The sequence below is a fragment of the Thalia democratica genome, chromosome 5, assembly GCF_965202585.1.
Source record: "Thalia democratica chromosome 5, ktThaDemo2.hap1.1, whole genome shotgun sequence".
NCBI classification, from domain to species: Eukaryota; Metazoa; Chordata; class Thaliacea; order Salpida; family Salpidae; genus Thalia; species Thalia democratica.
In genome coordinates, this window is record NC_139169.1 from 79,960,267 (window position 1) to 79,975,623 (window position 15,357).

The 15,357-nt window shown below is 28.8% G+C and overlaps 1 protein-coding gene and 3 non-coding genes across 4 annotated transcripts in view; 2 read left to right on the forward strand and 2 right to left on the reverse strand.

The window, feature by feature from the left end:
* Window positions 1–542: 542 nt before the first annotated feature.
* Trnaq-cug (transfer RNA glutamine (anticodon CUG)) lies at window positions 543–614 on the reverse strand. Its single transcript has one exon. It is a non-coding gene; the product is annotated as a tRNA-Gln (tRNA).
* A 4,248-nt stretch (window positions 615–4,862) lies between these two features.
* Window positions 4,863–4,934, reverse strand: Trnam-cau (transfer RNA methionine (anticodon CAU)). Its single transcript has one exon. It is a non-coding gene; the product is annotated as a tRNA-Met (tRNA).
* Window positions 4,935–11,114: 6,180 nt separating this feature from the next.
* The window catches only part of LOC145836946 (lymphoid-specific helicase-like), a 38,298-nt gene continuing 34,055 nt past the window's right edge, over window positions 11,115–15,357 (forward strand). The window contains exons 1-2 of the mRNA XM_082944716.1: window positions 11,115–11,858; window positions 14,754–14,939. Of these exons, the coding sequence (XP_082800842.1) occupies window positions 11,115–11,858; window positions 14,754–14,939 (930 nt within the window). The remainder of the gene's footprint in view (window positions 11,859–14,753; window positions 14,940–15,357) is intronic.
* Window positions 13,595–13,666, forward strand: Trnam-cau (transfer RNA methionine (anticodon CAU)). Its single transcript has one exon. It is a non-coding gene; the product is annotated as a tRNA-Met (tRNA).

The window sequence follows — 15,357 nt, forward strand, 5'->3', positions numbered from 1 at the left end:
AAACATGCGTATAAAATTTAACATAACAGTCAAGATATTGTTAGGAATATAAATTAGAGGGTAAAGAAATAAAGCTTATTGTTTATGATTTATAGTACTTAATGTTCGAAAAAAATTCCAAGGTTTATTTAAAGCTACCGGTGTTAAAACGCGTTCAATTTGATAAACTCACATAAATTAATAAGTTACAAAACTTAATTGCCCCTTGACCAACGATTAACTCAAGCATTTTTATACGCATTGTTACGTCATAAAAGCTACATATTCGCGAGCACATTTTATAAGCTATATAAACATCATTATAGCGTGCGGTCCTATGGTGTAATGGTTAGCACACAGGACTCTGAATTATTTTTAGGTTGTTTTTTTGATTATAAATTTTATTTTTAGGTTTTTTGAGTTTCTGAAGTATATAATTTGATTATGTTGTATTTTTCTGAGATTTAAAAATTACTTATAAAAAACATGAACCATTGCTTCGATACTTATTTAGTCTAATTCGGTAAAGTTTAATTATATATTATTTTAAAAAACAAGATAATAGGTCCTACCGAGACATGAACTCGGATCACAGGATTCAGAGTCCTGTGTGCTAACCATTACACCATAGGACCGCACGCTGAAATGATGTTAACAGCAAATTTATAGCTTATAAAGCGCTCTTGCGAATATGCGGCTTTTATGACGTAACCATGCGTATAATAATACTTTCCAATAAGCCTTATTTTTTGCCCTCTAGTTTATGTTTATAACATTTTCTTGATTGTTATGTAGTTGTACAATAAAGATAATATTAAAAATTGTACTCAAAATGCCTGGAAACTAAATATAATCATTATTGTGAAAAATAACGATATTGTATGTACAATCATATTCTAAACTAGTACAAAAAAAGAGACCTAAACAGCTTAACAAAAACCCAATTTGTGTACATTAAAGTTTTTAAAATATTTCATACTAAATTCCAATATCTTAATCCAAATTATTTATAAGTTTTGTAGTTATAAATGTTTAAGTACGAATTTTAATTTTTGGCAGATCTCAGAAAAATTTATCGAAAAGTCAAACTGATTCATTGAGAGTTACGAAAAAGATACTTAAAGTTTCAACTGAGACGACGCCTGTTAGAAAATCCAGATCTTTATTCGATTTGTTTTCAAACAAGAGAAAACTGGACGCTTTGTTGGATTCTCCGTGCAAAAAACAGAAGATAGCACCAAAAATAAACCCTAGAAGCCCGGTTAAGGTCAATGAAGAATTAAATTTAGAATCAACCTACGAAGCTGAAAAATCAACTAATCAAATCGAAACTTCAAATGTTAATATTTTAGAACCAATTAGTCAAATAATAGAAACAAATATAATAAAAGAATTGAATGCAAACATGAGTAGCTGTGAAGAAAACTTAACTTTTTCAGATACACCTCAAAATACAACTACAAACGCACCTGAACAAAACCAAAAAGTTCCTGTACAAAAGACAAACGCATCTTTAAAAATTTCACAGACTTCTGAGATTGATCTTAAAAGGGAAGTCCCCAGCAATGAAACTGGAACACCAGGAACTCAAAAATCCTGTTCCAGCCTTCCTTCGAGCCAGTCTTCAGTTCGAAGTAAATGTAGTCCAAGAAATTTCACTTTCAAGATAAAGACAAAAGTTAAGCAGGTTTCTTCAGCGGAATGTTCGCAAGAAAATTCCTGTGATAGTACACAATTTCAGCAAGTTCCAACCGGAAGCTGCCAATCTTCCCAGAAAAGTTCCTGTCATAGTTCTCCTTTGCTATCCACGCCCAAAGCTCTGACAACCAAAGTAAAAGTCCGAGTACGTTCCAGCCAAGACTCTCCTTTGATAAAGAAAAGCTTTCGTCAAAAAGGCAAAAGGTCTCATTTGACAAAGAAAAGCTCCTGCAAAAGTTCTCCGTTGATTTCAACCTCTAAAGGTGTTGCCAAAAAAGTCAAAGTTCGAGTTTGCTCCAGCCAAGATTCGCCTACAATCAAGAAGAGTTCTTGCGAAAGTTCCCCAGCCGTTTCCACCCCAAAAATTCTTTCGACGAAGATCAAAGTTAATGTTCGCTCCAGCCAGAATTCGCCTTTTATCAAGAAAAGTTTCTGTGAAAAAAGTAAAAACTCTCCCTTGGCCAAAAAACGCTCCGGTAAAAAGACTAAAGGCTCATCTTTAATTAAGGAAGAAGTTTCTGCAAAAAGTAAGGAGTTTGTAAATTCACCTAAACATAAGGATGCCACCAAATGTTCTTTTGAAGAGTTTTGTTCAACAATTGATAAAAAGAATATAAAAGCAAACAGGAATGCTAAATCTAAAAAGTCTCAAAAGACTACAGTTTTAGGTGACACAGGTAAGGATTCAAATTTCCCCAAAATTGACAAATTTTTAAAAAAGAAACCGTCTCCGCAAAGTGTTGAAAAAGTTGAACCTTTGAGTCCATCTGTTAAAATCGAAGTAGATCAAAATACTTTGAATATAAAACATGTTTCAGACTCAAGTAAGTCTGTGGACGAACAAAAAGTTCCTGTGCAAAGTCCAAGCGTTCCCGAGAAACAGCGAGGCACTCATATGAAAGATAAAAACGTCACTATCTCACAAAAAGAAATCTTTCCTGTGAAAAATGAAGAAAAAGCTCAAGTGAAAGACCAAGACCCTGTTGCGATCAATGACAAAATCCCTTCAGCCACAGAAAATCTGAAAGCTCCTGCGAAAGACTTTCTGACCACCGACAAAGACCTTTCAAAAATGGAAGCTTCGAAAGTTCCTGCAAAAGAACTTCTGACCACCGACAAAGTCCTGTCGGGAATGGAGGGGTTGAAAGAAAAGATGAAGCAGTCGATCAAGAGCAACGCTGAACTGGCTAATTTGATGGAAGAGCAATTTAAAAACGCTCCGAAACCGGTGAAAAGGAGAAAAAGAGGTAAATTACTTTTTTATTTTTTAAATACTAATGTACTATAAGAAGTGTTAAATTATTTAGTTAAGTACAATTTGAATACGCTCAGAAACCCGTAAAATAGGAATTAGATATAAATTACTAAATTAATTAGTGTTTTTTGAAATACTAAATTTTAAAAACACTGTTTATTACTATAATTTGTAACATTGTGAGAGCTTTATTACAAAGTTAACGCCAAATGTGTCTGCTACTTTTAGACTTGAGAAGTACACAATTTAAAATATTTTTTTTTTCGTTCTGGCGTTGACCCTTAAATTAATCAAATCATAATAAATATAAAACATAGAATAGAATAAATTTTAAATGATAAAAACAGGTAATGACAGTGATGATTCGGATAACCAGGTTCTCGATAATCTGCCGAAGAGATCCTCCTCCCGAAGATCGAGGAAAAAAGTCAGTTTATTAAAGATAAACTTTTACATAGATATATTTACACATAATGAACAAATATTCTTTTAGGTGAGTTACAAGGAGAAAAGCTCTGAAGAGGAGAACTCGGAAGACGATGATGAAGAAGTTAAGGTAATAAAATAATGTTTTGTTATTGTTTGTTTATATTTTTCTATAACAAATAATAAACAAACAGTTGAAGAAGGAGGTCAAAAAAGCGAAAAAACTGAAGCCTGCCGACGTCTTTAATCAGGAAGCGAAGTTGCAAACTATCAAAAACAGAAGAAACAAGAAAAAAGCTGATAATGACGATGGTTAGAATATTTTATTGGCCTTGAAAAGTAAAAAAAAAGACTTAATAGTTTGAAAAATAGAAATTTGACTTATTTAATATTTTTCTAACATGATAGAAATAGTTGTAGGGATGTTCATATATTAGTACATAATTAAAGAAGTAATAATAAAAAAAAGCTTATTCGAATGAAACATTAATTAACTAAATAGCCAATATTAACTAAATTGGTATCAATGGAAGGGTGAATGACCATTGATTATAGGTTAGAGTTTTTTATAAGTTAAAAAGTAAGTAAAGTTAATTTATTTAACTATATTTATATATTTTTATATATTTTTAAAACTGCAAACAATTCTGACCACTAAGTTTTCGTTAGAGCTTTTCTTAATTTTAATAACAACATAATTTGTATTTGAATTATTTTACTGTATATTTCGAATAAACATACATTAATATCCAAAAGACTTCGATCCTATCGAGGCGGAAAAGATGGCACTTGAGGACGCCAGAGAGGAGGAGAAAGTGAACAAGGAAATTGAAATTTCTAAGATGAGGGCAACCATCGACGTGGAGAAACTCATCAAGAAGAAATTGTATCTTCCTTGCAAACAGCTTCAAATACCTGTATATGATCGGGTTTACAAGTAAGTAATTAGTTTAATATAAATAAATTTTGATTAAGAACAAATTATGATCGAATTCTAAAGTTGGTACTTTTTTATCAGTAAATAGTTTTATATAAATTAATTTGTACCAACCTTGTAAACAATTACAATTATGAGCGTCTAAGTAAGTAATTAAATTTATTAGTGTATTAGTTTTTAAATTTATTATTAGTATGTTATCTTAGATAAATTTATTTTTATTTATATACTCTGAAAATTGTCCAATTACGACAGTTTCTGAAAGTTAGTTTTTGTATAATTTAGTCATGATTTATTTTATTATATTTTACCTCTCCCTTGTAAATAAAAATAAATTATGCCAGAGTTTGGAAGTAGATTTTATTTAAAAACTAAGTTTAATTTTATTAATATTTCTTGAAGAAAATAACTTTTTTTATTTTATGCCTTAGTTTAAAAGCTGATAATGGTTAAAAATGTTTTTATTCTACAAAAATATTTAACTTACAATGCAATAAATTTAAGCTCTCCTGTTAGATGTGGTTTTTATTTTACCTGTTTTTGGTACTGAACAGTTTAGCAAAAATATAGCAGAGGATGGTTTCGATCCATCGACCTCTGGGTTATGGGCCCAGCACGCTTCCGCTGCGCCACTCTGCTGTTTGTGAATTTCACTTTAGCATATTATATACTTCAACTGCTTGTTTAAATAAACTTAATTAATAATTATACAATTCTTCTTAGCTTGAGTATTCTAAGTAGCCAAATATGGTTTTACAAGGTTTATAGAACTATTTTTTCTTTTTTTTTTGAAATGCTAAGTGAAAAAAATTAAGCTCTTAAATACTTTAAAATTAAATTAAACATTTTTTAAAACTGACAGAATTGTGAAGTTTAGTATTTTTAGGTGATACTTTTCTATAATGTTACTATAATTGTATTTAGAAAAAAAGATGTTTTTTTTTGTCTAAATGTGATATAGTTAACAAGTTTATACTTATATATTTTATATGTTAATATCAGGGTTGCTTAAAAAAACTGGAATTTGAGAAATCTTGGATAAAAAACGTGGAGAAACCTGGATTTTTTTAACAATTTCAACATGTAAAGTATATACAAAAAATAAATTAACGATGGTTTAAAAATCTACCAGTTTATTGCACGTTTTCTTCAAATTAATTTCGGACAACCGTCCTTCATCAGTGAAAATTTAAAACTAGTAGAACTAAACACATTCATGCAACAAAAAAATAAATAAAAGTTAAAATATATATTATGACGTAGTAGTTCAAAACTGTGTATAAAACTAAAATTTTAAAAGCTAGGCGATTTTTACATTGTAATAATATTTTTGTAAGTAAAAGTAAATCCAAATGAAATGAATATAAAAACAAACACTTTACCAATATAAACTTTAAACTAAATTAAAACTATCTTAGTAAGGAACTGTTTGATGTTAGTTATTGTTAATAAATAGTTACTGCTATCGGCGAAATACAAATAAAAATAAAAACTTTTCCCAAACAATACTTAAAGTAATTATAAAAACTTTTATTAATAACAAGCTGTATCTTACAAACTTTTTATCTTAAAAGAAATAGTTTAATCTCTGAATAAAAATAACTATTTTGAAACGAAACTTAAATCTAAATAGAATAATAATACAAAAATTATATAAAGAATTAAATTAACTTGTTTCAGCAGCAAATTATTTTTTCTAATATATTGTTTTTTAAGGTAAACATTTTATCAAATAAACAAACGGTTAAAAACTATTGTGAAACAAAAATTATTCTTTGTGAAACTATCTTATTAAAAACCGATTACTGTAAAATTATTGATTTTATAAGTTTTCTATTATCTATAAAAAGGCAGTATTGTTTTGTTTATGTTTATACTTGCTTGTAATAAATTAAGGCCATAGGGGGGGGTAGACCATGTTTTTTACAAGTTGATCTTATTTTATAGAGTTTTTACTAAGCTTCAAGATACTTTTTACCGTTTTTGAAAATTCGAATTAGTTTTTGAGATATGACCAGCCAAAGTCGGGCCGCATAACAGGTTCCTTATGGGGAAGGAAAACTAAAATGGCGAAAAAAGACTAATGCATTCAAAATCTATCTCCTCCTTCATTTGTTAAGCAATCTTCTTCAAACTTTCACAGTCTATTCTTTATACAATAACAAAAAAACGTTATTTGTGACTTTAAAAAATTTCAAGTAAAAATACCTTTTTTTTGTAATTTTATGACAAAAATTAAAAAAAAAAGTGAATTTTCATCAAAAAAAATTTTTTTTTACAAAAAAAAGGTATTTTTACTTGAAATTTTTTAAAGTCACAAATAACGTTTTTTTGTTATTGTATAAAGAATAGACTGTGAAAGTTTGAAGAAGATTGCTTAACAAATGAAGGAGGAGATAGATTTTGAATGCATTAGTCTTTTTTCGCCATTTTAGTTTTCCTTCCCCATAAGGAACCTGTTATGCGGCCCGACTTTGGCCGGTCATATCTCAAAAACTAATTTGAATTTTTAAAAACGGTAAAAAGCATCTTGAAGCTTAGTAAAAACTCTATAAAATAAGATCAACTTGTAAAAAACATGGTCTACCCCCCCCTATGGCCTTAACCCATTTACTCTCTAAATAATCTAAGTTCGTATGGTTGCTTGTTGAGTCTGTAAAAGTGATTGAATATGCTTCTTCAAAGATTTTGTTCGATGTTGGATGCTTGTTGGCGTAGTGAAGTTTGAGTGCAGCTCGATCATTTGTCTCGCTGGTGGTCATGTTCTTCCAGTTATGTCTGTGAGAGCACCATCTTTGGGAAAAAGACGTAATTGTCTGTCCCACATAGTGCTCACCACAGATATTGCACTTTGCCGCATAAATCCCAAAATTTTTGCAATTCAAATTCTTTTTTAATTTAATTGTTTTCCCACTTTTTGATTTTATTAAGTTAGTTTTTTTCACCATTCCGCCTACTTCCCCTCGGTTGCACAATAAGCATTTTCCACAAGGGTGAGATCCACCAATTGCTACACTATTTTCATAGGCTTGGATCTTATAGTTTGTTAATAGTGCCGCAATTGTTTGTGGACGTTTATATGCCACTAAAACATTCGGATTTAGTTCTCTTTCTTTCTTAGTGAGTTTTAATAGTTTTGGAAAGTTTGTCGTCCAAACACTTATATTATCGTTAATTTCTCTTGCCTTCTTCATTGGAGGTCCAAACCGATCTTTCCATTCTACTGTGATATTAATCATATCCTCAACTAAAGCCTTACAGAAGCAAGATTTTAAACATTTATCTTTTAAAGACTTTATTGCTTCTAAGTAATCATTGTCACGTTCGCACAATCTTCTTAGTCTTATTGACTCACCGAATATAATTGATTTGTAAATGGAGCGTGGATGGTGTGATTTTCCATTTACAAATACACGATTTTTTGCTGTTGGTTTTATGTAGTTTTTTACATAAAACCCGCTTATTTCTGTCTTGTCAATGACATGATTAATATCCAAAAACTCAAGTTCGTCACCATCATTTTTTGTAGATATTTGTCTGAAAACTAGCTTAAGATTGTGTTCTTCAAACGCACATTTCAATTGTCTTTTAACATTATCTGTAACATCTAATGTCTCAGACAAAAAGACAATATCATCAATGTAGCGCTTGAAGAGTTTTGTAGTTTTAATTGTAGTTGCAATAGGCATTATAACGTGGTGTAGTGCAATATTTGCAATTGACACTGAGTTGTTGTCACCAGTTATAATTCCTTTGGATTGTTTGTAGAAGGAATTGCCGTTTTTTACTACAATATTTTCAAGACAGAAAATTGTGAGGTCGATCAGGATTTTTCTGATTTCTTTGGTGTAATTTGTGCATTTTTGGAGAGCATTTGAAATACTTGCTTTAATTAGTTCTCGACACAAGTTAGGGTACAAACCTTGCACGTCTGCAGCTACTAAGTAAAGAGTTTCATCTTTATTTTTTTTGTTGCTTAAATTATTTTTCCAGTTAGCTAATTCTTCTAAATATGTTTTACTATCCTTGCAATATTCATTAACATTATATTGACAAAATTTTTTTGAAATCGGTTTAAAAATTAATTCTAAAAAGGTGGTTACTTTTGTAGTGGTTATTTTACCTGCAGACTGTACTAGGCGTACGGGTATGTCAAGAACTCTTGTTTTGCTTATTTTAGAACTTTCAAGTTTATGAGTTTTGAATAATGGGTAGGCGTAGGCTGGGTCATTACATTGAAAATTTTTTGCTAGTGTACCTTTGATTTTAGTGTAGATTCCGTTCTTAAATGTTACTCCGACTGTGTGTTTTAGGATATTTTCATCTATGCAATTGAGTCTGTGTAAATTAATCATAAAATCTTTAACTTTATTACGTATATTTTCAAAATGTTTTTCAATGTTATTTGAGTTTAATGTGTCGATCTTTTCAAACGTTTTAAGTTCGCGATTCATTATAAGTTTGTAATCATCATGGTTTAAAACAATTAACTTTCCGTCTTTGTCTGATTTACAAATCACTATTTCTTTATTTTTAACTTTTGTATTTAAATCATATAAAGCAGTTCTAAGTTTTGGATTCAAATTATTTCGTTTGAAATATTGTTTGTTTACTTGTTCTTCTAAATTTATTAGTTTACTTTTAGCCATATTACAATAAGTTTTAATTTTGTCGTCAAGTTGTACATTCAAAGGTCGATTGTACTTTTGTATTTTTAATTTAGTTGGTAAATTAATTTGCTGTTTTAAGGTTGTTTCGTTATCATTATTGTTGAAGACATTTTGCCACTCAACCGTTCTAATATGTTTCATAAGTCTTAACCATTCATTATCTTTCAGATTGTTATTCCACTTAGGGGTAGGTACAAAATTTAAACCATGTGATAGTAAAACTTTATGATCATTGTTTAAAACAATGTTCGATTTGTTAACAACTGTTGAGTTTGCTTGTTCTAAAATGCATTTATCTAAAGTCAATTTCTTCATTCTTTTACGGTATTTATATCTTGCATAACTTTTTTTGTTTTTAGCTTTTTGTTTAGTTTTTCTATTGAGACTAATGATTTGACTTTTTTGTTTGTTAAATAAAAAATTAAATTTTTGAATATAGTGTTTCTTATGTTTGTTTTGTAAATGTGCATAACTTAGTTTACCTGCTGTATCTTCTGGTAGTTTGTTTTCTTTTCTGATTTGTGTTTCATAGTTCTTGATTTCAATTTGTATTTGTTGTAGTTTAGTTTTTAAGTTTCTTTTTTGTTGAATTAGAAGTAAGTCTCTGTCTATCCCTTTCTTGAAATTTGATTGTAAAATTAAATTTGTTTTAAGAGTTCGTTGCAAGAATGTGTTTAGTTCTTTTAGTTTAGTATAATGTGCAATTTCTTTTGACATGTGTCTTTTCTGGAGATTTATAGTCTGGATCATCTTAAAGATTTATAAATAATTCGCAAATCGGTCCAGGACACAAGTCAATTGTTTATACCGGTGATTTTTTTCCCTGCATCAGTAAATACAAAAAATAAATTAACGATGGTTTAAAAATCTACCAGTTTATTGCACGTTTTCTTCAAATTAATTTCGGACAACCGTCCTTCATCAGTGAAAATTTAAAACTAGTAGAACTAAACACATTCATGCAACAAAAAAATAAATAAAAGTTAAAATATATATTATGACGTAGTAGTTCAAAACTGTGTATAAAACTTGTGTAAAAACTGTGGTTGAGTGGCAAAATGTCTTCAACAATAATGATAACGAAACAACCTTAAAACAGCAAATTAATTTACCAACTAAATTAAAAATACAAAAGTACAATCGACCTTTGAATGTACAACTTGACGACAAAATTAAAACTTATTGTAATATGGCTAAAAGTAAACTAATAAATTTAGAAGAACAAGTAAACAAACAATATTTCAAACGAAATAATTTGAATCCAAAACTTAGAACTGCTTTATATGATTTAAATACAAAAGTTAAAAATAAAGAAATAGTGATTTGTAAATCAGACAAAGACGGAAAGTTAATTGTTTTAAACCATGATGATTACAAACTTATAATGAATCGCGAACTTAAAACGTTTGAAAAGATCGACACATTAAACTCAAATAACATTGAAAAACATTTTGAAAATATACGTAATAAAGTTAAAGATTTTATGATTAATTTACACAGACTCAATTGCATAGATGAAAATATCCTAAAACACACAGTCGGAGTAACATTTAAGAACGGAATCTACACTAAAATCAAAGGTACACTAGCAAAAAATTTTCAATGTAATGACCCAGCCTACGCCTACCCATTATTCAAAACTCATAAACTTGAAAGTTCTAAAATAAGCAAAACAAGAGTTCTTGACATACCCGTACGCCTAGTACAGTCTGCAGGTAAAATAACCACTACAAAAGTAACCACCTTTTTAGAATTAATTTTTAAACCGATTTCAAAAAAATTTTGTCAATATAATGTTAATGAATATTGCAAGGATAGTAAAACATATTTAGAAGAATTAGCTAACTGGAAAAATAATTTAAGCAACAAAAAAAATAAAGATGAAACTCTTTACTTAGTAGCTGCAGACGTGCAAGGTTTGTACCCTAACTTGTGTCGAGAACTAATTAAAGCAAGTATTTCAAATGCTCTCCAAAAATGCACAAATTACACCAAAGAAATCAGAAAAATCCTGATCGACCTCACAATTTTCTGTCTTGAAAATATTGTAGTAAAAAACGGCAATTCCTTCTACAAACAATCCAAAGGAATTATAACTGGTGACAACAACTCAGTGTCAATTGCAAATATTGCACTACACCACGTTATAATGCCTATTGCAACTACAATTAAAACTACAAAACTCTTCAAGCGCTACATTGATGATATTGTCTTTTTGTCTGAGACATTAGATGTTACAGATAATGTTAAAAGACAATTGAAATGTGCGTTTGAAGAACACAATCTTAAGCTAGTTTTCAGACAAATATCTACAAAAAATGATGGTGACGAACTTGAGTTTTTGGATATTAATCATGTCATTGACAAGACAGAAATAAGCGGGTTTTATGTAAAAAACTACATAAAACCAACAGCAAAAAATCGTGTATTTGTAAATGGAAAATCACACCATCCACGCTCCATTTACAAATCAATTATATTCGGTGAGTCAATAAGACTAAGAAGATTGTGCGAACGTGACAATGATTACTTAGAAGCAATAAAGTCTTTAAAAGATAAATGTTTAAAATCTTGCTTCTGTAAGGCTTTAGTTGAGGATATGATTAATATCACAGTAGAATGGAAAGATCGGTTTGGACCTCCAATGAAGAAGGCAAGAGAAATTAACGATAATATAAGTGTTTGGACGACAAACTTTCCAAAACTATTAAAACTCACTAAGAAAGAAAGAGAACTAAATCCGAATGTTTTAGTGGCATATAAACGTCCACAAACAATTGCGGCACTATTAACAAACTATAAGATCCAAGCCTATGAAAATAGTGTAGCAATTGGTGGATCTCACCCTTGTGGAAAATGCTTATTGTGCAACCGAGGGGAAGTAGGCGGAATGGTGAAAAAAACTAACTTAATAAAATCAAAAAGTGGGAAAACAATTAAATTAAAAAAGAATTTGAATTGCAAAAATTTTGGGATTTATGCGGCAAAGTGCAATATCTGTGGTGAGCACTATGTGGGACAGACAATTACGTCTTTTTCCCAAAGATGGTGCTCTCACAGACATAACTGGAAGAACATGACCACCAGCGAGACAAATGATCGAGCTGCACTCAAACTTCACTACGCCAACAAGCATCCAACATCGAACAAAATCTTTGAAGAAGCATATTCAATCACTTTTACAGACTCAACAAGCAACCATACGAACTTAGATTATTTAGAGAGTAAATGGGTTAATTTATTACAAGCAAGTATAAACATAAACAAAACAATACTGCCTTTTTATAGATAATAGAAAACTTATAAAATCAATAATTTTACAGTAATCGGTTTTTAATAAGATAGTTTCACAAAGAATAATTTTTGTTTCACAATAGTTTTTAACCGTTTGTTTATTTGATAAAATGTTTACCTTAAAAAACAATATATTAGAAAAAATAATTTGCTGCTGAAACAAGTTAATTTAATTCTTTATATAATTTTTGTATTATTATTCTATTTAGATTTAAGTTTCGTTTCAAAATAGTTATTTTTATTCAGAGATTAAACTATTTCTTTTAAGATAAAAAGTTTGTAAGATACAGCTTGTTATTAATAAAAGTTTTTATAATTACTTTAAGTATTGTTTGGGAAAAGTTTTTATTTTTATTTGTATTTCGCCGATAGCAGTAACTATTTATTAACAATAACTAACATCAAACAGTTCCTTACTAAGATAGTTTTAATTTAGTTTAAAGTTTATATTGGTAAAGTGTTTGTTTTTATATTCATTTCATTTGGATTTACTTTTACTTACAAAAATATTATTACAATGTAAAAATCGCCTAGCTTTTAAAATTTTAGTTTTATACACAGTTTTGAACTACTACGTCATAATATATATTTTAACTTTTATTTATTTTTTTGTTGCATGAATGTGTTTAGTTCTACTAGTTTTAAATTTTCACTGATGAAGGACGGTTGTCCGAAATTAATTTGAAGAAAACGTGCAATAAACTGGTAGATTTTTAAACCATCGTTAATTTATTTTTTGTATTTACTGATGCAGGGAAAAAAATCACCGGTATAAACAATTGACTTGTGTCCTGGACCGATTTGCGAATTATTTATAAATCTTTAACATGTAAAGTAGTAAAATTTTGATTTGATACAAAAAATCTATCCTATAGATAAGATTTTATTGTCATCATCAAAAATTTTTTTATTACAAAACACATTTTGATTAACTTTTGTTATATCTTTTCAATGCTTTTATACTATTTAACACAGTTTCATACCTTAAACTTCAACTAAAAATAGACCCAAAATTGTGTTCTTTTAAAAACCTAAAGGAAAATTTGGCAAACACATTTGGAAACCCTGGAATATAATTATTATAAACTTTAAATAATATTACAAATTTTTAGATAAATAATACCAAACTTAACAATTATATTGGTTTTTAAAATGTTTAATTTAAACTTAAGTATTTAATACTCTAACTTTAAAAAAAAAGAAAAAAATAGTTCTATAAACCTTGTAAACCCATATTTTACTACTTAAAATACTCAAGCTAAGAAGAATTGTGTAACTAAGTTTATTTAAACAAGCAGATGATCTATATAATATGCTTAAGTGAGTTTTACAAACAGCAGAGTGGCGCAGCGGAAGCGTGCTGGGCCCATAACCCAGAGGTCGATGGATCGAAACCATCCTCTGCTACTTTTTTTCATCATTTTTGTTAAACTGATCAGTACCAATAGCTAGTAATATATATACACACCTCTAACAGGAAAACTTAACTATATTGTATTGTTGGTTACTGAGTTTTTGTGCAAAAGATGCAAAAAAGTAAATACAAACAATTATATTAATAACATCTTTTAGACTCTATCATAAGTTGGAAAATTACAATTTTTAACTATGATATATAAAAGTGTGTACATTAATAAAACACACTCACTTGCATATACTTATACTTTTTTTGTAAGTATATAAAAAACTAACAAGTTTGTACTTATTTGTTTTGAATATTGTTTATGTTTTATTTAAACATAACATAGTTAATATTTTAGTTTGCTGTTTAAGCTTTAAATTTCAACACATATGTTTTAAACACATCTTTAAAAATGTTTTTTAGTTTTATATACAATACTTGCAAGTTTAAGCATAGCATTTCACACCTTAATAAAACTTTGCCTAGAGCTAGACTGAAACTCAATTATTATTACGTCATAAAAGTAGTAGTAGGCTTTGTAAAATCACATAAATATGCTTATTCGTGAGCCTGGCTAGCTTATTCGGTAGAGCGTTGGACTTTTAATCCAACGGTCAGGGGTTCAAGTCCCCTGTCAGGCTCCTTTTTTCCAATTTAAAATAGCCCAAAATAAACTTGACCAATTATTTTTATCATCAATATAAATTAGTTAAATTATAACGTAAAATATGCTCTTATTAGAATAAATTTAAATATGATTTGAAAAAATGTTTAAAAAAAGTATTTTGAAATGTGTTGTAGTGTAATATCTGTGCTTTTAAGAAACTTATTCTTTTATTCTAATTAAAGTTCACAGTTTTAACTTATTGTAGTTATTTTTGATGCGAAGTATATGTTATGTTAAATAAAGCTTTTACAGATAAAAAAGAAACTCTATATGTTATCTAGGAAAACCTTATTTACTCACAATAAAATAAATGTTTAAATGGATAAGTTGTTTTATAGAATGCTTCAGATTGAGAACAATGAAAAATCTGCACCCAAAATTACAATAAAATAAATAGTTTAATATTATTTGTATAAACTTTACAGATTGAGAACAACGAAAATTTTTCACCCTTGCCAATTAAAATTGAGTGTAATATATTTTTATTATGTTATTTATCTAAAAATGTTTTCAGATTGAGAACAATGAAAAATCCACATCCGGGTCAGCCCAAGCTGCTCACCGGCGGAATTCTCAGGGATTACCAGGTCACCGGCTTTCAGTGGCTCAAAGTTTGTTTGATGATTTTAATTTTTACTTATTTATTATAAGGTCAAATTTACAAAGCTAAGCGTTAAACTAACTATGTGAAATTGTAAATCAAATCCAACTTATTGTTTATTTCAGTGGCTCAAAGTTTGTTTAATGTTTTTTTATTTTCAATGATAATGTGCGTTGTAGTTATTTTGAAAGCTTAGATTCGAAAAATAAAGAAAAGTAGAACTGATTTGTTGTAATAACAAACAGATTAATGACTGGATTTTATTAACTTGTAGTTTTTTTTTGAAATTTGTTTTTATCTTACTATAAGACTAAATAGTAAACTAATTATGTCAAACTGGAATTATTGCCATTTATTTGGTTTTTTAAGGATATTTTTTTTATGTTAGTCTGAAAGTATAAAGCTACTAAAACAATAAGGTAAAAACT